At 40.7% G+C, this 23735-nt stretch overlaps 2 protein-coding genes across 2 annotated transcripts; both read left to right on the top strand.

Annotated features, from left to right (window-relative positions):
* The first annotated feature begins 5135 nt into the window (after positions 1 to 5135).
* Positions 5136 to 6095, top strand: LOC115649364 (taste receptor type 2 member 7-like). Its single transcript, XM_030558313.1, has one exon. The coding sequence runs from the start codon at positions 5136 to 5138 to the stop codon at positions 6093 to 6095; it is 960 nt and encodes a 319-aa protein (XP_030414173.1).
* Positions 6096 to 21291: 15196 nt separating this feature from the next.
* Positions 21292 to 22248, top strand: LOC115649363 (taste receptor type 2 member 7-like). The gene has a single exon (XM_030558312.1). It carries the CDS (start codon positions 21292 to 21294, stop codon positions 22246 to 22248), a length of 957 nt encoding a protein of 318 aa, XP_030414172.1.
* The last annotated feature ends 1487 nt before the right edge of the window (positions 22249 to 23735 follow it).

Here is a 23735-nt window from a genome sequence, read left to right as displayed (position 1 = left end):
CCTCTTGAGAGGATTTATATTTGTGTTGTTTTTGCCTAGGGGTATGCCTAGTTCCCTCAATTTTAAAACTATATTCCCCTTCAGGGTGCCTATTCCTATCAATGAGAGACATTTTATCTGTCTTTATTGTCTAGAAGAGCCTCATGTCCTTTCCAGGTGTAAACTCGGTGGAGTTTGTGAGTAGGTTGAGGAAGATCTGTGAAACCACTGCACCACATCTCCTCAATATGAGGAGTCGTTTGAGAAAGAAGAGTAGATGAGGAAGCAATACCAATTAATATGTCTTCCTTCTTGCCTGATGAGGTGATAATACTTCCTCTTTCTCCCTAGGTAAATCACTTCAGGCAGTTTTAAAACCTAATAAAATTAGTGGCGGGCGCATGCAAATTCCATTAGAGGAAGTATAGGAATTGCAGCATAGACTGATAGACATACTCCATGGAACTTCTTCAGGGAGAATAGCTTTACCAGTAAAAAAAAAAAAAAAGCCTTGCTTGAATAAGCTAAAAAAAATCAATATCACCGATATGTAAAAAGGGAAAAAAATAAATATTATGTGCCTCTGAAAGGGTCAGAATATTTATTTACACACCTGGCATAGAATTCATTGGTAATGGATGGTGTAACTGAGCACAGTGAACAACCTCATTCCACATCGAAACCTCATGAAAAGGACTAGAAACATCTGGCCTTATTTGGGCAAAATAATTATTCCTCAGCCTCATAACAATTTAGAGTGGTGAATTATGAAGCTCTCATTGCCAAATTAAATCAACTATAATAAGTTCATATCTTCTGCTGAACAATGGCACCAGGAGCAAAAAGAGTAATTCCAGGCCATTTTTACAGAGGGTCATCTTACTGATAAGGCTTGATTATAAGCCTTGTTGGATACACTGGATACACCAGGGGTCGGCAACCTTTCAGCAGTGGTGTGCCGAGTCTTCATGTATACACTCTAATTTAAGGCTTCGTGTGCCAGTAATACATTTTAACGTTTTTTTAGAAGGTCTCGCTATAAGTCTTTAATATATAACCAAATTACTCTTATCTAAAGTAAACAAGGTTTTCAAAATGTTTCAGAAGCTTTATTTAAATTAAATTAAAATGCAGATCTTATTAGTTTAGTGTGATCCTTGCCCTTGCTTTTCCTTGCTGAGTTTTCCAAGGTCTGGTGACACATATTTGGATACTTTAAGCTGCACACAGGCTTCTGAGTGAACAGTTGTTAACTGGCTGGCAGGAGGTCAGCAGCTGGAACCCCAGATCGGCATCTGAGGTGAGTGGAGTTGGCGACTGATAGGGCTCAGCAGGGCCAGAAGCCTGGACCCTGTCTGGTAGGGGGCCTGCACTGGAACTCCAACCGGAAGTAAGGTGTGAGTGGGGCTGTGGCAGGGACCACAGCTGGTAAGGGTCCTGCGCCAGAACCCAGATCGGCAGTGGACTGAGCAGGTCAACCCGCCCAGCTCTGGAGTTTCAGGGGTGGGCTGAGCATTTCCATCAGCCCCCCTCTGGGGTTTCAGCCACCGGCTTCTGCTAACCGGGGTCTCAGCCTACTGCCAGCCTGGGGTTCCTTCACCCAGGCCAGCAGTGGGAGCTGAGTGGGACTGCTGGCGGGACCTCAGCTGGCAAAGGAACCCCAGAGTGGCGGCAGGCTGAGCAGCTCAGTCCCCCGCTGCTCTGGGGTTTCCACCATGGGCTCCTGCCAATTGGGGTCTCAGCTCACTGCCAGCCTGGGGTTCCTTCCCCCAGGCCAGCAGCAGGTGCTGAGTGGGGCTGCAGAGGGGGACCTCAGCTGTCAAGGGGTCAGCAGTGGGAACCCCAGAGGAGCAGGGGGCTGAGTGGCTCAACCTGCCCCTCGTGCCATCAAAAATCATGTGTGCCATAAGTTGCTGAACCCTGGGATACAGAAACCCATTCAATGGCAACAGCAATAGAGTGTGCCACGTAACATGGATGCAGAACTCTGGAATTCGATCAGAGGGGTAGCCAAGTTAATTTGTATCCACAAAAAGAAGGAGGAGTCCAGTGGCATCTTACCATATTTATTTGGTCATAAGCTCCTGTGCATAAAAAACCCACTTCTTCAGATGCACTGAGTGAAATTTACAGATGCAGGCATTATTATACTGACACGTGAAGAGAAGGGAATAACCTTACAAATGGAGAACAAGTGCTGATGTGGCCAATTTAATCAGGTTGGATTTGGTCCACTCCCAATAACTGATAAGAAGGAATCAATGCCAAGAGAGGGAAAATCCTTTTGTAGTGAGACACAACTCCAGTCCCTATTCAAGCCCAAATTAATGGTGTTAAGTTTGCAAATGAATTGTAGCTCTGCAGTTTCTCTTTGAAGTCTGTTTTTGAACTTTTTTTGTTGCAATGTGGCTACTTTTAAAATCATTATTGAATGTCCAGGGAGATTGAAGTGTTTTCCTGCTGCTTTTGTGTGTTACCATTCCTGATGTCTGACTTGTGTCCATTTATTCTTTTATGTAGAGATTGTCCAGTTTGGCCAATGTAGATGGCAAAGGGGCATTGCTGGCACATGATGACATATGTACAGGTGAATGAGCACTGATGGTGAGGCACATATAATTGGGTCCTCTAATGGTGTTGCTAGAGTAGATATGGGGACCCAGTAGGCAACAGGAATTGTTATAGGGATAGGTTTCTGGGTTAGTGTTTCTGTGGTGTGGGGCGTAGTTGCTGGTGAGTATTTGCTTCAGGATGGGTGACTGTCTGTAAGTGAGGACTGGCCTGACTCCCAAGGTCTGTGAGAGTGAGGGATCATTTTCCAGGCTAGGTTGTGGATCACTGATTATGTGCTCTAGAGGTTTTAGCTGGGGGCTGTATGTGATGCCCAGTGACATACTGTTATTTTCCTTGTTGGGCCTGTCCTGTAGTAGGTGACTTCTGAGTACCCATCTCGCTCTGTCAATCTGTTTCCTTACTTCCCCAGGTGGGTATTGTAGTTTTCAGAATGTTTGATAAAGATCTTCTAGATTGCAGAAAATTCTATTGTATTTTGGCTGTAGACAATGGACTGTGCTATGTGTCCTGGATGGAATCTGGTCGCATGTAGGTAAGTATAGCAGTCAGTAGTTTTCCGGTATAGGGTGGTGTTTATGTGACCATCACTTATTTACATTGTAGTGTCCAGGAAGTGGCTCTCTTGTGTGGACTGGTCCAAACTGGGTTTGATGGTGGGGTGGAAATTGTTGAAACCCAGCTGGAATTCTTCAACAGATTGGAATTCTGGAATCCCAGAATTTCAGAATACTGTCAAAGATCTCCTGTTTCATGTGGGAAAAAAAACTGTTTAGTGACATCACAGATGAATCCTTATATTCTTTAAAAGATTCAAGGGCAGTGCATCATTCACTCAGGATTTACACTGCTGCAAATTAAAAACAAAACAAAACGGTAGATCAGATTCAAGAAGAGAAGAAAGGATTGGATCATCAAGGAAAACTACCTGTAGGAGTCCAGAATGTATAGGGAAAAAGTGAGAACTGCCAAAGCCAAGCACATTTATTCCTTTGGTAGGTTAACATGAGGGGGAAAGGAGTCCAGGAGAGCTGGCTATATTTTAAAGAAGCCGTATTGAGAGTGCAGGAACAAACTATTGTGATGTAGAGAAAGAATAATAAATATGGCAGGCAACCACCTTAGTTTGACGGAGAGAACTTCAGTGTTTTTAAACAAAAAAAGGAAGCTAACAAGAAATGGAAACTTGAACAGATGACTATGGAAGAGTATAAAAATATTGCTCGAGCATTCAGGGGTGTAATCAGGAAGGCCAAAGCACAACTGGAGTTGCAGCTAGCAAGGGATGTGAAGGGTAACAAAAAGGGTTTCCTGTCAAGGAAACTCCCTCTGTTTGCTTCTCCTCTGTTCACAGCTAACTCCTTTCAAATGTGGTTGCTTTTCTATAAGGCTCCTGACTCAAAGCATTTGCCCCAGCTCATAGTCTTCCCTCCAATCAACCACGCAAGGCTCACCTGGAACAAAGCACTGCCAATTCATATTTTTTGAACAAACACACAATCAAACTAGCAGCAGTCAAACAAATGGTCACAGCAGAAACTTGGATATTCAGCCCACCAGCTCACAACACAGCCCCCCTAATGCAGCACTCCCCACAGCTCCTCTTGGATGGTTCCCAGGAAAGCTCCCTCTTTTGGCCCTCCTTTGTCCACATACTCTATTTTTCTGCCTGTAAACACTTAAGTCTCTCTCTTGCAAAGAACAGGTGAAGAATTGTGGCAGTACTCTGGGGTTTTCTCTCAAAAGCAAGGAATGTACTAGACGTCCGGAAAAGGAAAATATGTCAAGACAGAAGGAGTGTTTGGAAGACCAATCTATACTTCTGTTTCAGCATATGGACAGAGATTAGAACTCCAAGGCTCAAGGCAGATTGCATTCTTCCTCTTAGCATTTGTGCTTTACATCCGCTTTATTGTATTGATTTCTCTTTTACAATGAGGTGTCCAAACCTACACAGAGCAAACACCAAGTAGGATGTCATAAGTGCTGCTGGAGATTATTTTGAGGGATCTGTCATTATTTTATAAATAGAATGGTAACAAATGAGTTTGAATGAAAAAAAATCAGGGCAGGAATTCTGCACGTCCAAATATCTTATCACAGTTATCTAAATGTATCTCCCAGTTTCCATTCACCGTTGCCATATGTATATTATATTATTTCTTGTGCTGAGGGCTAACTAAAGCCAATGTACCATTCAAGTTTTACCTCATACTTATTTTAGAGAGCACCCACTATATTCAAATAAATGGTTATGTTTTCAGTTTATTAAAATAATAATTTGATTAGTCACTAACAGGGCATTTTGGGAAGGGACATGCAAATATCTTTTTTCCATGAACTAGTTATTTAGTAACAGGATAGATGCCAGATTTGAATCTTCAGGATATGACTTGGCTATGTCTGAACAACAGGTGAAAACTCAATTTTCATCCTGCTTTTGAACCTATACGGAAAGGACTATGCTTTGTATATACACGAGCCAGAGATAAACAGTCTTCTAAACCAAGCCTTCTGAACAGATGTCTTCTAAACCAAGACTTCTGGAAAGTCTTGAGAAGTGAGCTACGAACTAAGAATTAAGGATGAAAAAGTCTTTAGCTCCTGTTGTTATTTTTAATCTGATCATCTCAGCAATAGAATTCTCAGCAGGAGTTCTTACAAATGGATATATTGTTGCCTTAAATTGTATTGACTGGGCCAAAAGCAGAACACTGACTTCCTATGATAAGATCATAACCAGTCTGGTCTTCTCCAGATTTTGCCTACAATTCTTGGTGACATCAGACAATGTTTTATCTATGGTATATCCAAATATCTTTGATAGATTTGAAATACTACAGCCTAGCCTAGTTTTCTGGATGTTCACAAACCAAGTGAGTCTCTGTTTTGCAAGTTGCCTTTCTGTGTTCTACTGTGTGAAGATTGCCACTTTCAACCACTCCCTCTTCAGCTGGTTAAAACTGAGGCTCTCCAAACTGGTGCCATGGCTGCTTTTGGGCTCTATTCTGTACTGCTTGGTTACTTCCGTTGCTTTTACATTGTTCAGTTATTCCTACTGGGTATTTTCTCACAACTCCACAGATTGTGTATCAACAAATGGCACAATATCAGACAATAAAGATAACCTTTTGGAGTTCACTTTTCTGATACACAGCATTGGATCTATTTTCCCCCTTACTGTATTTATTGCTTCATCTGTTCTGTTAATCATATCCCTTTGGAGACACATCAGGAAAATGAACCTTAATTCAGACCTTAATCCAAATTTCAGGAACCCCAGCACGGACACTCATGTGCGTGCTCTTAAATCTGTGGTGTCCTTTTTCATCATCTACAATATTTATTATGTGGCTTCAACATTCTCAATAGGAAACCTATCCTATTTGAATGCCGAATGGGAAACTTGGGTGGTTTCATTTATTAGTGCTGCTTACCCTTCTGTACACTCCATTATCTTGATTCTGGGCAACCCAAAATTAAAACTGGCTTCAGGAAAAATTCTGCATTCTACCAATTGCTGTTTCAAAGAGGTTACTTCATAATATCAATTCCTGTCCTTCTGAATCAAGAATGTTCACTACCTTTGTAAAGTGCAGTAATGGAAAAAATCTTTGATTTTACCCTTTGTTCCCATATTCTCAAGTCTATTATCCATTTGAAATCTTTCTTCTTGCTATAGTACACAAAGCCACTGACACTTTCCAAGAAGATCATTTGCACATTCCCCACCAATTCCCATTCAAACTGTTCCAATGGACATGAGTCCTTTCCTGCAGATGAATTGCTATATTTTTAAGAAGAGACTTCTCATTTGATGAGATCACCAAATTATTTGTTATATGATGGATTCGGCCAGGCTTGAAATTTGGTCTCCACTGTTAAATGACATTTCTGTTTATAAATAAATAAACCAGTCATTGATAGAAATGAGATGATGTGCAAAGCACAACCTATGCATGGATTGGTCCGTGCATCCCTTGTAAGAGAAAGGACAGTCATAGGACTGTCTATTGAATTTAATAAAAAAGGCCAGTCAATTGCAGCTCACTGTCCCCAAGCATCAAGAACATTTATCTGAGTGATAAGGCTTAGTTAGAATCTGCCTGAAAATGACTATAGCTCTTTTAATGAGTAACGGTGTCATCATCTGACCTGTAGTGAAAGGCTGCAATGGAAAAAACAAACATGAAATTGTTAGACTGTCGGATACAGAGAAAACAAGTTGAATCATTGAAATAACAGTTGTAGGGGCGACATTTTAAAAAAGGATATCCTGCTATTTTTCAGAGATTGTTGGTGCCCACAATTCAACTGAGTGCAGAAATCTGAGTACTTGAGTCTCTACCTACCTGAGGATAATACTGGCAATTTTTCAGGACCAAACTTCACTCAAAGAAGGAAGTTTAGTTTCAGCCCCTTGAAATTCACCCGGTCATACTAAAAAGTTTATGCTTGATCCATATATTTTTTTCAAAGTAACATAACAATACAGTTAATTATACAAATTAGTTACATCTAACTAGTGAATTGTTTGGTAATTTAGTAAGAAGCTTGAATATAAAGCATGGATAGTTAGGGTTGATAATACAATACTGTGATACCATATAGTTAAGGGAACCTAAATGTACTTTTATTGGAGGGGTAAGAATTTTTCATAATCATTGCCTGGAAAAGAAGATTTGTATAGAGGATTTAAATAATAAAAAAAAATATTATCAATACTGTGGTTAAGACTTTTAAGATTGTAATTGGGGGAGTTTACAGAGTAAACAGTAATACTGAGTCCCACTGGAATAGGAGAATCCCCTTTTCCCAGCTTTGACATCTAGCCCTGGAAAATCTGAGGCAGTGAACATTAGAGATGTTTGAAAAATGGTGACACTGTTTATGAAAAATGTTGAAATATTGAGTTAAAATTAAAAAAAACAAAGAGACCAGTCTACTAAGTATGGTCTTTTCTGGGCTTTGGACAAGGTAATTTGGGACATACGGAACAGTTTGGAGAATATGTCTGTGTCAACTTTATCAATTCCTTTCTGTTTTATGGATAACATTATTGTAACTTTCAGTGGATTAGAACCTCCATATGTTTGCCTGACCCTGGAATACATGCTTGGAAATGTGCTGCAAAGCAATCCTGGCCTCTGCCACTGAATAGTTGAAGAATAGTTTTTTTGACAGCAAGGTCTTTGAATAAATTCTCTCTTCACAGAAACCTGTTTGGGGAGATGTGGAATTCCCTGTAAACTGAACACTTGATTGGAAGAGCTGTAGTTTCTTCAGTGACACACGTTTTAAAGAGGGAGAGAGATGGATTTTAAAAGGTGAGCTTCTATAAGCCAAAAGGAGCCACCAGAATGGAAATCCTAATTGAAGAAATAGAGGCAAGAGGGTGGTGATGTACTTCTCGAAGGACACTGACCAAACTCAAAGGATTCTGAGGTGCAATAAGGACTCTGAGGGGATTGTATTCAAGACTTTGTTTGTATAAATCTGTAAATCTCCTGTGTTAAGAGTGTAAATCTCCTGTGCTGTTCCTTACTGTAGTTGCTATGTGTCCCTGAATATTAAATTACACTGGGACTTGGCAGGTGGGGAGAGGAAGGAATATGCATAAACTGCTGGGAAGTCTTTGGAGTGTCAGCATTGGTTTCTGAGGACAGGGCAATTGGACTGTGAGGTCTCCCCACAGAAAGAGGCCAAGCAGGGAATCTTCACCTGTAATTGTACCTAAGAGGCCATTACTAGAGACAGTATCTTGACCCATCTGGCTGGAAGCACATGGGATCCAAAAGTTGGGTATAATACAACAGACTGGTGTAAGGAACATGAGCCACAAATTAATGTCAGGCCTGGAAACATTGAATTGTTCAGTGCTGAATGAAGTCAGTTTAACAAGAAATGCTAAAGCAGTTTTATGTCTTCAGGTTAAAGGGCACTGAGGTTAGCTATAATCTTGTATCTAAGCCCTCAGAGTCATTTCTCTAATGTCTTTTCTTAGTAATTGTCATGGGTTTAATGAGTGTAAATGGGGGAGAGTGTGAATAACTAGCTTACAGTCTTTATATTTCACAAAACAAATGTGGGCCTCATGTTCATTGGCCTTAGACAAAAGTCTGTTACCGAGTTCTGCAACATGAGTATGACACAGTACCTGTCTCTGTTGACCCCAGCAGATTTGTCAAGAAAATGATCATTCCTTACTAGAACTTTTGAGAAGCACCTAACACAGACATTGCCCATTGCCAAATCACTGGACTACGTTGAACTATACCCAACATGCTGGTGGTCCGTAATTAGACTGAAAATACAAAGGTGACCCCTGAGGCAGAGTAAAGGGAAAACTGACCCATATAAAAGTTGAAAGTAAGTGGAATAGAACCTTATGCTCTCTCTCACGTTTAAATTACATCTGAAGCAAAGTACCCCTCTCTTGTCTGGACAGGTCATCTGGAGGAAAAAGAGGTGAAAGACTAACCAATTGACTATGACAGCCTAAAGCATCCTCAGCTGGTACAGAGAGAGAGAGATCTCACAGGCTCTAAGATATAAGCTCAATTTTTTTTCCCATTAATCTGGTGCCAGATAAGAACAATCTTGTAAATCAAAGATTCTAAAAAGAAAATAGTGAGAATTCTTTTATGCGGCTGCTATGACAATTGGGCCTACAAATTTATCCTAAGTGTAAACTCAGCTATAAATTGTAAGTGAAAGTTCACAAATTGCCACAGTGAGTTATGTTAAATTTTTTTAGAACAGACAGAAGAAAGAGACAGACTGAATTAATTTAAACAGAAAGGGTTTTACTGATACCACTCAACAATTATGTCAAGATTCTGAAGAGTAAACAAGAGGAGAAATCAATTAAACAAAATTGGCATATTGGAAATTAGGTCTAATGGTGGACAAAATAAGGAAGGGATGATCTATTCTGCTCAAAACTCCATTTTGGGCTTCTGAAAAAGAAAAGAGTTCTTAATACTTAAATAGTTTTATTAAAAACAAATAAATATGCACATATACATGTCCAAATCACTGTAATTTATTTATGTAGTGTTTTTTTTTGCAGACTCAATAATAAAAATAATATACAGTTGTCTCTATTCTTTACTGGGCTTAAAGAAAATAGAAATACAAACATGTTTTGTTTTTTTCAGTTGATTTTTTGTTTTAGATTTGCTAGCTAGTAGGTCTGCTACTGTGAAAAGTGATATTTGTATATTTGTTAATGGCATTTTTCACAGCAGATTTACTCATCCCCGGGAAGCTGGGGAACAAATTAAACCCTGGATGGGAAGGTTGTTAAGGAGGCAGGAGAGCCAAGGGTAATAGGGGACTGGATGTGGGGGCTGGAGGAGGCAGCGGGGTCAGGATGATGGGCTTGAGTCGGGGCTGGAGCTAAGCTTCTGCTGCACAACTGGCAGTTGGAGGAGGCAGCAGGGGTCAGGGGTGAGATGGGGAGGGGTGAAGCCTGGGGCCGGAGCCCAAAACCCTGAGGCTCGAAATAGAGCCTGCCATCACGTGGCCACCGCCCCAGGGCTGAAGCCCAAATCCCAAGCCACACCACCTCTGGGAAGGAGAGGAACTCACACTGGTCATCTGTTCGTACAGTGTTTGTGACTCCAGAAAGGGGCAGTGACCAACCCTGGCTTAGGACCCTAGGGGAAGGGCTGCTGCTTCGCCCCCCCTCCATCACCACCCAGGAGGCGGTGGCCACAAGAAAAGTCTGTGGTGATTGTATGCAGAGCAGGTGCAAGGATGTTTTGTGCCCTAGGCAAAACCTCCACCTTGTGTCTCCCCCCGAGCCCTGTGGTAGCTCTCCACCCACCCCCTCCATCCTGAGGCACTCCCCGTGCTGCAACTCCCCCCCCCCCTTCCCTGAGGGACCATCCCTACCCCCCCACAGCAGCTCCCCCCAGCCTGGGGAGCCGTGCAGGAGCTTCCCACCCCAGCTCACCTCTGACCTACCTCCTCCCTGAGCACACCATCGCCGCTCCACTTTTCCTGCCTCCCAGGCTTGCGGCTCCAATCAGCTGTTTGGCGCAGCAAGCCTGGGAGAGAGAGAAGCAGAGCAAGGTGGCATGCTCATGGGTGGGGCAGAGGTGAGCTGGAGTGGGGAGCAGTTTCCCTGCATGCTGCACTCTCCCCTTACTTGCTGCAGGCGGCCTTCCCTGCTCCCCCCCCTGCACCAGGTCCCTCCACCTAAATGCCGACAACGACCAGAGCAGCTGAAGATCCAGCCACTGTCAAAGGACCCAAAATGCCACCCCCCCAAATGCTAGTGCCCTAGGCAACCGCCTAGGTCACCTAATTGGTTGCACCAGCCCTGACTGCATGCAACCCCAGTGGCTGCATTTGAGAAAGGCTGCCTGTAATATCAAGATGTTCACTATAGTGCTGTTCCTATTCCTAGTTGTTCAAGGTAATTATGGAAATAATGTGCATATTGTAAATGTAAATATAAATGTACTTAATCCTAATGTCCTAAATCGTTGTTGATTCATTTCTCCTCCAACAAGACAATAACTCACTCCACAATCTAAATCTTCTTTTTAAAGGCTTGAAAGACCAGACTATGTACAGTGCGCACATTGCGGATAAGGGATACTGCATTCCCAACAATGCACTGCTCTTCTTCCTGGTCATTTCTCCTGGTATCTCCAGATCTCTGTCAGCTCTGGCTTTGCTTCTCCAATTCTCCCTCTGCTTCCCAAGCCAGAATTTGCTGCATCACTATGAATTAGCTTGAAAACTAATCCCCTGCTGCTACATTTACATTTCTTGTAATAATACAGATGGCTGTGATTTAATTTATTAGATTTACAATGGATGGGGCTGGGTGAATAATTTGTAGCAAACAATTTGTTCAATGAATTCCACTTTTTTCTGTTCCAGAACTGTCTGCCAGAAGATTACAATTTACTCAATGGTTATTCAACATTTTTGTTTAAAGTGTTTTTGTTTATTTCAATTTAAATCACAAAAAGGCATGTCTACAAGGCTCTAGGAGCTCTGCATCTCTTAACTCCCACTTAAACTGTGAAAATAGGGCATAAATTAGACTGGAGTGATGCATAGGCCATATATTGGCCCTCTACACAGAAGTGAATTTCACCCTAAGTAAACGTGAAATGAATAGGTAAGTTTTAAATGTCTGAGAATTACACTTTAGGGATTCCTGAGCAGGGACATACAAATATTTATCCATGATATTCCTGTGATAAGAAGATACTTCATAGAAATGCTTTTCCTTGTATTTATCTGGTTGTTGTTCGTAAACAACAAATGGAAATAAAAATCTCTGGCTTCTTTATCAATCTGTGTGAAAAGGATGGATTTTGTATATCTGTTGAATTGAATTCCTTACAGGGATCTCTACAGATGGATTTATTTTTGTCTTGATTAGACCAAAAGCAGAAAAACTCTTTTGATATGATCGTAGCCAGTAGGACCTTGTTGAGATTTTTGCTTATAAGTTCACATAAGTGGTGGACAATTAATTTGTTAAGTTATATCCAAAGTCCTATGTAATGACTGATAAATACTAAAAAAAAAATCAATTATCTGGATACTTATAACCCAAGTGACAATCATTTTGCGGCCTGCATTTTAGTCTTATACTGTGCAAAGATTGATACCCTCAACCAAGTCCACTTCATCTAGATAAAGCAGAAATGTCCAGACTGGTGCCATGTTTGCTTCTGGGCTCTGTGTTCTACTCCTTGGTTACTAAGATTCTTTTAGTAACATATTCCCACACCTTGGTGGGTAATTTTTCAGGAAATGACACAATATCAGACAATAACAGGAACTTTATAGGTAGCAACTTGCTGTTACACCGCGTAGGATCCATATTCCCCCCTCATGGTGGACATTTCACATTAGAGAGGTCCATGGGTTAGGTGCTTGCCTAGGACTTGTGAGACATAGGCTGAAGTCCCTGCTCTGCCACAGAATTTGCATAGATTTGGTCAAACCACTAAGCCTCTCCGCACTTCAGTACCCCATTTATAAAATGGTAACAGTAGTACTTTCCTACCACAACAGGCTGTGTTGTTAGGTTGTAGACAATAAGGACTGTGCTGCGCTCAGATACTATAGTAATGGGAGCCTCACCTTAAACAGATATTGGATGCTGAGGTACAATTTTGAATCAGTACATGATTATTGTTTACCATATGTATTGCATTAGCTTCCCAAAGGCTGTCATGAGGATTAGGGACCCATTCTCTGCCCAGAAAGTTTTCCAAAAACACACTGAAGGAGAAATTACAGAGATAGCAGGAGAACCAGGAGAGGATAGTCATGGAATCTGAGGGAGAACAAGATTTTTTAAAAAGGAGCATGGTCAAATGTGTCAAAGGATGCTGACAAGTCAAGGAGGATGAGGATAGACTACTGGTTCTGACCTTTAACTAGGAAGAAGTCATTAGAGACTATGGCCAGAACAAATAAAGTGGAGTTCTTTTTTTACTCAGGTATGGATTTTATCAGCCATTCCATTATATTGCCCAGGAAGTATGTGAGGCCGACGGGACTGTTATTATGTAGCTCATCCAGTTTACCCATTTTAAATATTGGCACAACATTAGCTTTCTTTCAGTCTTCTGGAACTTCCCCAGTGTTCCAAGACTTATTGAATACCAAATAAAGAGTCAAGAGAGCTCCTCAGTATTTGTTATATAGAGAAATATTTTGGATTGCATGTATCTAGTATGTTCAAAAATAGACCACAATCCTGTAAATACTTACACATATTTTTAACTTTATACCCGTGAGGTATGGGTCAGTGAGACTACTTGCATAATTTAGAGCATTTCTGTGTTTGAAGCATCCTGCTTATATATGGGATTATATTTTGTTCCATCTGCAATGTGGATATATCACATTGTAGATGACCTTTGATATGTAATATAGCTGTACATTAGGCACATTTAAATGTATATGTCTGAGCTAAGTGAATGAGTGAAAGTGATAAAAATCTCTTATGAACATTCCATTTAAAAAAAATTTGGATATGCAGAAGATCTTGCCATGACAATCAAAGCATCAAACCTCCATGACACTGAGAAAGCATTAACTGAGGACCTCCAAATTATGGAACAATACTTCCGGAAATGGAGGATAAAAAAAAAAACCTGGAAAAACAACGGTAAGTGCACTTCATCTTGATAATAAGACTACCCAAAAACACATTGAAAGTAGCTTTCTGTGGTAAAAATGTGGATCATGATTATACTCCAGCATACCTGTCAATGAAACTCAACCACACCCTTACTTTCCATGATTACGTTGAAAAAGTAGCTGCAAAGATAAAAATCAGAGTGAACATAATTCAGAAAATAGAAGGGACAACCTAAGGAGCATCAGCATCAATGCTGCAAACATCTGTAATGGCACTTGTATATTTGGTAACGAAATATTGTGCACCCATATGGAGCAGATGCAGCCATAAGTGACTTGTTGACACTCAGGTGAATATACTGATGAGGTTCATCACTGGCTCCCTAAAATTAACTCGAACACCATGGTTAGCTGTTCTAACATCGCTCCTCTGATGATAAGCCAACCTGCTGCTATACTCTGCAAAACTCAACAAATCTTCCTATCCACTAAGATATTGGCAATGCCCCTCACCCAATTTTTTACATCACACAAGCCTTTCTAGGAACATTTGCTTAGCCTCATGAAATCAGGCTATGATCAGAAGGAGGTTTGGAAAGCAGAGTGGGCTAAATGAGACTTTAAAAATAAGCACCTTGTGACGCATCCCACTCAGAAGGCTCCTGGGTTTGGCCTTCCACAGACATCTTGGTCAATTCTCAACCAAATTCAAACCAGTCATGATAGATGCAGACATCTAATGCACAATGGAAAATCAAGGACTCTTTACCTTGCAAGTGTGGCTCCCATAACAAAACATCAAACATACCACCACCTACTGCCCAATTTATAAATATGAAAGAGCCTTCACTGCTATCAATTCTGCCAATTCTGCCAATTCTGATGTAGCTATCTGGCTTGATCAACTTCAGGTAAAATTATAGTTGCTGCTCTACACCAGCTGTATGAAAGCAGAAGATGGAGCTACAACTTGGTCTTTTGAATGCCAATTCCAAGGGTGAAATCCTGGATCCATTCAAGATAATGGCAAAATTCAGGCCACAATTTCAGACTAGGTATATTTGGTATTCTCAGTCAATATAGGATAAGGATCTGTGACTTCTAACTGCATTTACACAGATCATTTGTGTTAGAAGAACATTTTCACCAAGGAATTCCATTGGAGTAGTTCAACGGAAATCAGGTATTTGGGGGATGGATAAAGTTCCATCTATTATGTTGGCCCATGTTAAAATGAAAATCATGAATTCTCAACATGGAGAGTGTAATGGATTAGTATAGGTTTTTATTTATCTATATCAGGCTAAAAACTCTTTTTGTTTTCGAATCATAGAATAATAGACAGATGACTAGGGAGGAGTATAAATATGTTGCTCGAGCATGAAGGAGTGTAAGCAGGAAGGCCAATGCATAATTGGAGTTTCAGCTAGCAAGTTATGTGAAGGGTAACAAGAAGGTTTTCTACAGGTACATTAACAACAAGAAGATGGTCAGGGAAAATGTGGGACCCTTACTGTATGGGGGAGGCAACCTAGTGACAGATGATGTGGAAAAAGCTGAAGTACTCAATGCTTTTTTTGCCTTGGTCTTCACAAACAAGGTCAGCTCCCGGACTGCTGCACTGGGAAGCATGGTATGGGGAGGAGGTGAGCAGCTTTCAGTGGAGAAAGAACAGGTTAAGGACTATTTAGCAAAATTGGACATGCACACATCCATAAGTCCAGATCTAATGCATTTAGGGAGGCTGAGGGAGTTGGCCATTGGCCATTATCTTTGAAAACTCCTGGCGATCGGGGTAGGTCCTGGATGATTAGAAAAATGTAAATATAGTGCTCATCTTTAAAAAAGGAAAGAAGGAGAATCTGGGGAACTACAGAATGTAAGCCTCACCTCAATCCCTGGAAAAATCATGGAGCAGCTCCTCAATGAATCCATTTTGAAGAACTTGAAGGCAGAAAGGTGATCAGGAACAGTTAATGTGGTTTCACCAAGGGCAAGTCAATCTAATTGCCTTTTCTGATGACATAATTGGCTCTGTGGTTGGGGGGAAAGCGATTGATGTAATATACCTTGATTTTAGCAATTTTTTTATATGGTCTCCCACAGTATTTTTGCCAGCAAGTCCAAAAAGTATGGCTTGGATGAATGGACTATAAGGTGGATACAAATCTGACTAGATTGTCAAGCCCAATAAGTGATGATCAACTGCTCCATGTCTAATTGGCAGCCGGTATCAATCAGAGTATCCCAGACGTTAGTCCTGGGGCCAGTTTTGTTCAACATTATTAATTATCTGGATGATGGGATGGATTGCACTCTCAGTAAGTTCGCGGATGACACTAAGTTTGGGGGGAGAGGTAGATATGCATGAGAGTAGCCATAGGGTCTAGAGTGACCTAGGTAAATTGTAGGAGTGGGCCAAAAGAAATCTAATGAGGTTCAACAAGAACAAGTGCAGAGTCCTGCATTTAGGATGGAAGAATCCCATGCTCTGCTACAGATTAGGGACCGAGTGGCTGCAGAAAAGGACCTAGGAATTACCGTGTACGAGAAGCTGGATATGAGTCAACTGTGTGCCCTTGTTGCCAAGAAGGCTAACAACATATTGGGCTGCATTAGTAGGAGCATTACTAGCAGATCGAGGCAAGTGATGATCATTCCCCTCTATTTGGCACTGATGAGGCCACATCTGGAGTATTCCCTCCAGTTTTGGGGCCCCCACTACAGAAAGGATGTGAAAAAATTGGAGAGAGTCTAGCAGAGGGCAATGAAAATGATTAGGGGTCTGGGCCTCACAACTTATGAAGAGAAACTGAGGGAACTGGGCTTATTTAATCTGCAGGACAAGAAGAATGAGGGGGAATTTGATAGCAGCCTTCAACTACCTGAAGGGGGGATCCAAAGAGGATGGACCTAGGCTGTTCTCAGTGGTGGCAGATGACAGAACAAGGAGCAATGGTCTCAAGTTGCAGTGAGGAAGGTCTAGTTTGGATAATAGGAAAAGCTGTTTCACTAGGATGCTGGTTAAGCACTGGAATGGGTTACCTACAGAGGTGGTGGAATCTCCATCCTAAGAGGTTTTAAGGCCCAGCTTGACAAAGCCCTGGCTGGGATAATTAAGTTGCGGTTGGTCCTGCTTTGAGTGGGGGGGGTGAACTAGATGACCTTCTGAGGTCTCTTCCAACCTTAATCTTCTATGATTCTATGATTCTTTCAAAGGAACTGGCACATGAAATTGCAAGGCCAATAGCAAAAATTATTAATGAATCTGTAAACTCAGCGGTCGTATCTAAAACTGGTGAATTATAAAAATAGTACCTATATTTAAGAAAAAGAAAAATGTAATCCAGGAAACTACAGGCCTGTTGGAACAAATTTTGAAAGAGAGAATAATTAAAGACATAGAGGTTAAAGGTAACTGGGATAAAATACAACAGTACATAGTTCCAAGTAGATAGTTCATGCAAGATCAACCTGATTTCTTTCTTTGAGAAGGTAACTGATTTTCTAGACAAAGGAAATGTAGTAGATATAAACTACCCATTTTTCAGTAAAGCATTTGATATAGTTCCATAAAGGAAATTGTAACTTGATTTGGAGAAGGTGGGGATGAATACAAACACTCAAAGTTGGATAAGAAACTGATTAAATGGGAAACAATAATGGGTCATGCTGAAAGATGATCTATTAGTCTGGAGGGAGACTATTAGCAGTCTTGGGACCAATCTTATTTAATATTTTCATTACTTTGGCACAAAAAGTACAAATGTGCTAATAACATTTGCAGATGACATAAAGTTGGGAGCTATTGCCAATATGGAGGAGGACTGGAATATCATACAGGAAGACTGGGACAATCTTGAAAACTAAAGTAATAGAAATGGGATGAAATTAGATAGTGAAATTGCAAGGTCATTGATTTAGGGACTAACAAGACTTTTTTCCAGTAAGCTGGGGATTTACCAGTTGGAATTGTCTGAAGAGGAGAAAGATCTGAGTTTACTGGTGAATTATAGGATGACTATGAGTGGCCAATGTGATGTTACCATGAAAAAGGCTAATGCAGTCCTAGGATGCATTAGGTGAAGTATTTCCAATTGAGATCAGCAAGTTCTGTTGTGATTTTACAAGGCATTGGTGAGATCTCCTCACTGAAATACTGTGTGAAGTTCTGGTCTCCCATGTTTAAGAAAGAGGAATTCAAACTGGAACAACTGCAGAGAAGGGTTACTAGGATAATCAGAGGAATGGAGATCCTACCTTACGAGAGGAGACTTAAGGATCTTTGCTTTTTTAACCTAACCAAATGAAGGCTGAGGAGAGATATGATTGCTTTTTATAAGTACATCAGCGAGAGGGAAAGGAATTATTTCAGCTAAGGGCCCATGCTGGTACAAGAACAAATGGTTATAAAGGTTTCTAACCATCAGAAGAGTGAAGTTCTAGAACAACCTTCCCAGAGGAGCAGTGGGCGCAAAACACCTAACTCATTTCAAGACTGAGCTTGCTAAGTTTATGAAGAAGATGGTATGATGAGGTTTCCGAGAATGACATATGGCCCATCTGCAACAGCAATTAGCCAATATCTCCAACAGCTGGTGCTAGGCACTAGATGGAGAGAGCTCTGAGTTACTACCGAGAACTCTTTCTCATGCACATAATCAGGCTCTAACTGATCACTATGTTTGGGTTTGGGAAGGTACAGTCTCCAGTCAGATTATCAGGGATCCTGTTTTTTTGTTTGTTTGTTTTGACTTTTTCTGGGGCACAGTTCACATACTGGTTTGAACTAGATAAATGGTGGATTCTCTGTAACTTGAAATATTTGAAACAAGATTTTAAGATGTCAGTAACTCAGCCAATCGGTTATGGGCCTTTTTCAGAAGTGTGTGGCTGAGGTTCTGTGGAAGGCAATGTGCAAGATCTCAAACTAGATGATCATGATAGTCTCTTCTGGCCTTAAAAACCTTAAAAATCTATGAGTCTATAATTTCTATGAAGTTTCCTTACCAGATATGTTCAATAGGTCTATAGCTAAATCCCAAAAGATGTTGAGTACCTGCAACTGTATAATGTATCCTCAGCAACATAAACTGCTGGGAGCACATCAGACCTATTGTCTGTTCTCTATGATGGTTTTCCATAGAATCTCAATTCACACTCTTGCCATCCCCATGACAAGTGAGATTCCTGTCTAATTTCAAGTCCCTGCATCAAGTCAAGGTGGCACTAATGTTTTCATAGAAAAGAATTTCAGAAGCTATGTTTGCTTTTTCAAGCTGTCTGAGGGCACTCAATTGCCTTTTAAAGAAGAAGATCATGGAATCATAGAATCATAGAAGATTAGGATTGGAGGAGACCTCAGGAGGTCATCCAGTCCAAACCCCCGCTCAAAGCAGGACCAACCCCAACTAAATTATACGAGCCAGGGCTTTGTCAAACTAGGCCATAAAAATCTCTAAGGATGGAGTTTCTGGGCTTTTTCTTTCAACAGGGAGGATGGATGAGAACACAATTTGTGCCACAAACTCCTTTATCCTTCTTCCCAGAGCCACATAGTCTGCAGTGACCCACTCAAGGTTATTCTTGGCAGTATCATTAGTGCCTAGGTGGAGAAGTAGGAAGGTGGGGCGGTCCGAGGGCTTCATCAGTCTCACCAGACACTCCGTCACATCCTGAATTCTAGCTCCAGGCAAGGAGCACACTTCTTGAGTTTCCCAGTCTGGATGGCAGATTGATGACTCTGTCCCCCTTAGGAGGGAGTCCCCGACCACCCCCAACTGTCTCCTCCTCTTGGGAGTGCTGGCCATGGAACCCCATCCCTAGGACAATGCATTCCATGCCTTCCGGTTGATGGAGTCTCCTTCTGATCCCTTCCCTCAGACGACTCGTCCAAACCATTCTCCACTGTAGTATCTGTGCAGAGAGCCTGAAAATGGTTTCTTACCACTATCAGCACTGGGGGTACGTGTGTTCTCATCTTTCTTCTTCAAAAGGTCACATGCTGCCAATTTTCTTCCCCATTCTGCACTGCCCTCTCTGATTCTTCAGCATGCTGTGCCTGCACTACTAAACACTGACTTCTATCCAGAAAAATCTTCGTTTTCTCTGATGCAATGCAGGGTTGATAAGTGGGTCTCTAGTCCTTTAACTTTGTGCAGATTAAGTTACTTGTATCCTCTGGGAGAAAGACAAACACGGGACATCATGTGCAGATCATTACAGCTGATCACTCATTATCCATATTGTATTGCTTCTAAGAGCCTCTTCAGATGTTGTATCCACTGCTCGTAGAAGTCTGAAAGGCAAAACCTCTGTGGGAACTCCCTCCAGGTGAACTCCCAAGGAAACTCCCTCTGTTTGCTTATCCTCTGTTCACAGCTCACTTGATTCGAAACTGGCTGATTTTTTATAATCTGCTGACTCAAAGCAGTTGCCCCGGCACAAAGCTTTCCATCCAATCAACCACGCAAGACTCACCTGGAACAAAGCACTTCCAATTCACACTTTTCATACAAACAAACACATAATCAAACAATCTCTGCAACAAGCAGCAGTCAAACAGCAGACAGACATTCAGATATTCACCCCACCAGCTCACAACACAGCCCCCTTAATGCAGCACTCCCCATAGCTCCTTTCCGACAGGTCCCGGGCAAACTCCCTCTGTTGGCTTCTCCTCTGCCACCTACTCTATTTTTCTGCCTGCAAAGGCTTAAGACTTCTCTTAAAAAGATCAGGTGAAGAACTATGGCTGTACTCTGGGGTTTTACTTCAAGAGCAAGGAATGTACTAAATGTGGAGAAAAGAAAACTGTGTCAAGAAAGAAGCAGTGTTTGAGAGACCAATCCAAAGTGCTGCTTCACCATATGAACAGAGATTAGAACTCCAAGGTTCAAAGCAAATTGCATTCTTCCTCTTAGCATTTGCGTTTTACATCCTCTTTGTTGTATTGATCTCCTTTTTAGAATAAGGTGTCTAAACCTGCATACAGCAAACACACCAAGTGCGATATCATGAGTGCTGCTGGAGATTATTTTGAGGGATCTGTCATTATTTTATTACTAATAATGGTGATAAATGGGCTTGAATGAAAAAAAATAAGAGCAGGAATTCTGCACATTTGTCTGAATATCTTGTCACAGTTATCTAAATGTATCTCCCAGTTTCCATTGACCGTTGCCATATGTATATTATATTATTTCTTGTGCTGAGGGCTAACTAAGGCCAATGCACCATTCAAGTTTTACCTCATACTTATTTTAGAGAGCACCTACTATATTCAAATAAATGGTTATGTTTTCAGTTTATGAAAATAATAATTTGATTAGTCACTAACAGGGCATTTTGGGAAGGGACATGCAAATATCTTTTTTCCATGAACTAGTTATTTAGTAACAGGATAGATGCCAGATTTGAATCTTCAGGATATGACTTGGCTATATCTGAACAACAGGTGAAAACTCAATTTTCATCCTGCTTTTGAACCTATACAGAAAGGACTAAGCTTTGTATACCCATGAGCCAGACATGAACAGTCTTCTAAACCTAGCCTTCTGGAAACCAAGTCTTCTGGAAAGTCTTGAGAAGTGAGCTACAAACTAAGAATTAAGGATGAAAAAGTCTTTAGCTCCTGTTGCTATTTTTTATATGATGATCTCAGCAATGGAATTATCAGCAGGAATTGTTGCAAATGGATATATTGTTGCCTTAAATTGTATTGACTGGGCCAAAAGCAGAACACTGACTTCCAATGATAAGATCATAACCAGTCTGGCCTTCTCCAGATTTTGCCTACAATTCTTGGTGACATTAGACAATGCTTTATCTGTGGTATATCCAAATATCTTTGATAGACTTCAAACACTACAGTCTTACTTAGTTATCTGGATGTTCATAAACCAAGTGAGTCTCTGTTTTGCAAGCTGCCTTTCTGTGTTCTACTGTGTGAAGATTGCCACTTTCAGCCAGTGCCTCTTCAGCTGGTTAAAACTGAAAATCTCCAGACTGGTGCCATTGCTCCTTCTGGGCTCTGTGCTGTACTGCCTGGTTACCACAGTTGCTTTTACATCATTCATCTATTCCTATTCTGTATCCTCTCACAACTCTACAGATCTATCAACAAATAGCACAATGTCAGACAATATAAAGAACCTTATGGAGTTCACTTTTCTGATACACAGCGTAGGATCTATTTTCCCCCTTATTGTATTTATTGCTTCATCTGTTCTGTTAATCATATCCCTTTGGAGACACATCAGGAAAATGAACCTTAATTCAGATCTTAATCCAAGTTTCAGGAACCCCAGCACGGATGCTCATGTGCGTGCTCTTAAATCTGTGGTGTCCTTTTTCATCATCTACAATATTTATTTTGTGACTTCAACATTCTCAATAGGAAACCTATCCTATTTGAATGCTGAATGGATAATTAGGGTGTGTACATTTGTAGCTGCTGCCTATCCTTCTGTACACTCCATTATCTTGATTCTGGGCAACCCCAAATTAAAACTGGCCTCAGCAAAAATTCTGCATTCTGCCAATTGCTGTTTCAGAGAGGTTACTTCATAATATCTATTCCTGTCCTTCCAGATCAAGAATGTTCACTTCCTTTGTAAAGCACAGTAGTGGAAAAAAAATCTTTGATTTTCCTCTTTGTTTCCACATTTTCCAGTCTATTATCAACTTGAAATCTTTCTTATTGCTATAGTACATAAAGCGATTGACAATTTCCAAGAAGATCCTTTGCACATTCCCCATGAATTCCCATTCAAACTTTTCCAATGGCCATGAGTATTTCCTGAAGCAGCAATGCTATCCTTTTAAGAAGAGACTTCTCATTGTATCAGATGTTTGATGTGGATATATGATTAAGAAAAACAGAAATTTCATTTGCCTATCATGGACTCGCTGAGGACTGAAATTTGGTCTTCAGTGGGGAATGATATTTCTGTTTATAAGCAGATAAACCAGGCATGTCTAGAAATGAAATGTGCAAAGTGCAATCCATGCATGGATTGGTCCATGCCATTCTTCCGAGAGAAAGGACAGTCATGGGACTGACCACTGGAATTTAATAAAAGAGTCCAGTCAGTTAGAGCTTGCTGTCCACCAGCATCTAGAACAGTTATCTGAGTGATAAAGTTAGTTAGAATCTGGCCCAAAATTACTATAGCCACCTTCTTTTAATAAGTACCTGTGTCATTATCTGACCTGCAGTGAAAGGCTGCAATGGAAAAACAAGCATGAAATTGTCAGATACAGAGAAAACAACTTGAATCACTGAAATAACAGTTGTCCAATACAGAGAACTGTTGAAATAATTGTTATTTCTACTTTGAAATAACAATTGTTGGATACAGAAAAAAACAACTTGAATAATTGAAATAACTGTTGTAGGGACCACATTTTCAAAAGGATAGCCTCCTTTTTTGAGAGACTGTTTCTGCCCACAATTCAACTGAGTGCAGAAATCAGAGTACTTGCATCTCTACCTACATGTGGATAAAACTGGCGATTTTGCAGGACTAAACTGCACTCAAAGAGAGAAGCTTAGTCTCAGCCCTTTGAAATTTACCATGTCATAATAAAAAGTTTATGCTTGATCCACATATTTTTTCAAAGTAACATAATCATACAGTTAGTTATACAAATCGTCTATTAGATACATCTTACTAGTGAATTGTTTAGTAATTTAGTAGTAAGAAGTTTGAACACAAAGCATGAATAACTAGGGTTGATAATACAATACTGTGATACAATATAGTTAAGAAAATGTAAATGTACGTGTATGGGAGGATCGTTCATGATCATTGCTTGGATTAGAGACCATTTAAATAACAAAAATAAATTACTGTCAATATGGTAGACTTTTAAAATTGTAATTGGAGGAGTTTGCAGGGTAGCTAGTAACACTGGGGGGAGGGATAGATCAGTGGTTTAAACATTGGCCTGCTAAACCCAGGGTTGTGAGTTCAATTCTTGAGGGGGCCACTTGGGGATTGGTTCTGCTTTGAGCAGGGGTTTGGACTGGATGATCTCTTGAAGTCCCTTCCAAC

Source organism: Gopherus evgoodei, chromosome 3, assembly GCF_007399415.2.
Source record: "Gopherus evgoodei ecotype Sinaloan lineage chromosome 3, rGopEvg1_v1.p, whole genome shotgun sequence".
Classification (NCBI taxonomy): Eukaryota; Metazoa; Chordata; order Testudines; family Testudinidae; genus Gopherus; species Gopherus evgoodei.
The sequence above is the reverse complement of the archived record's forward strand: the minus strand, read 5'-3'. Positions and strand labels throughout refer to the sequence as shown.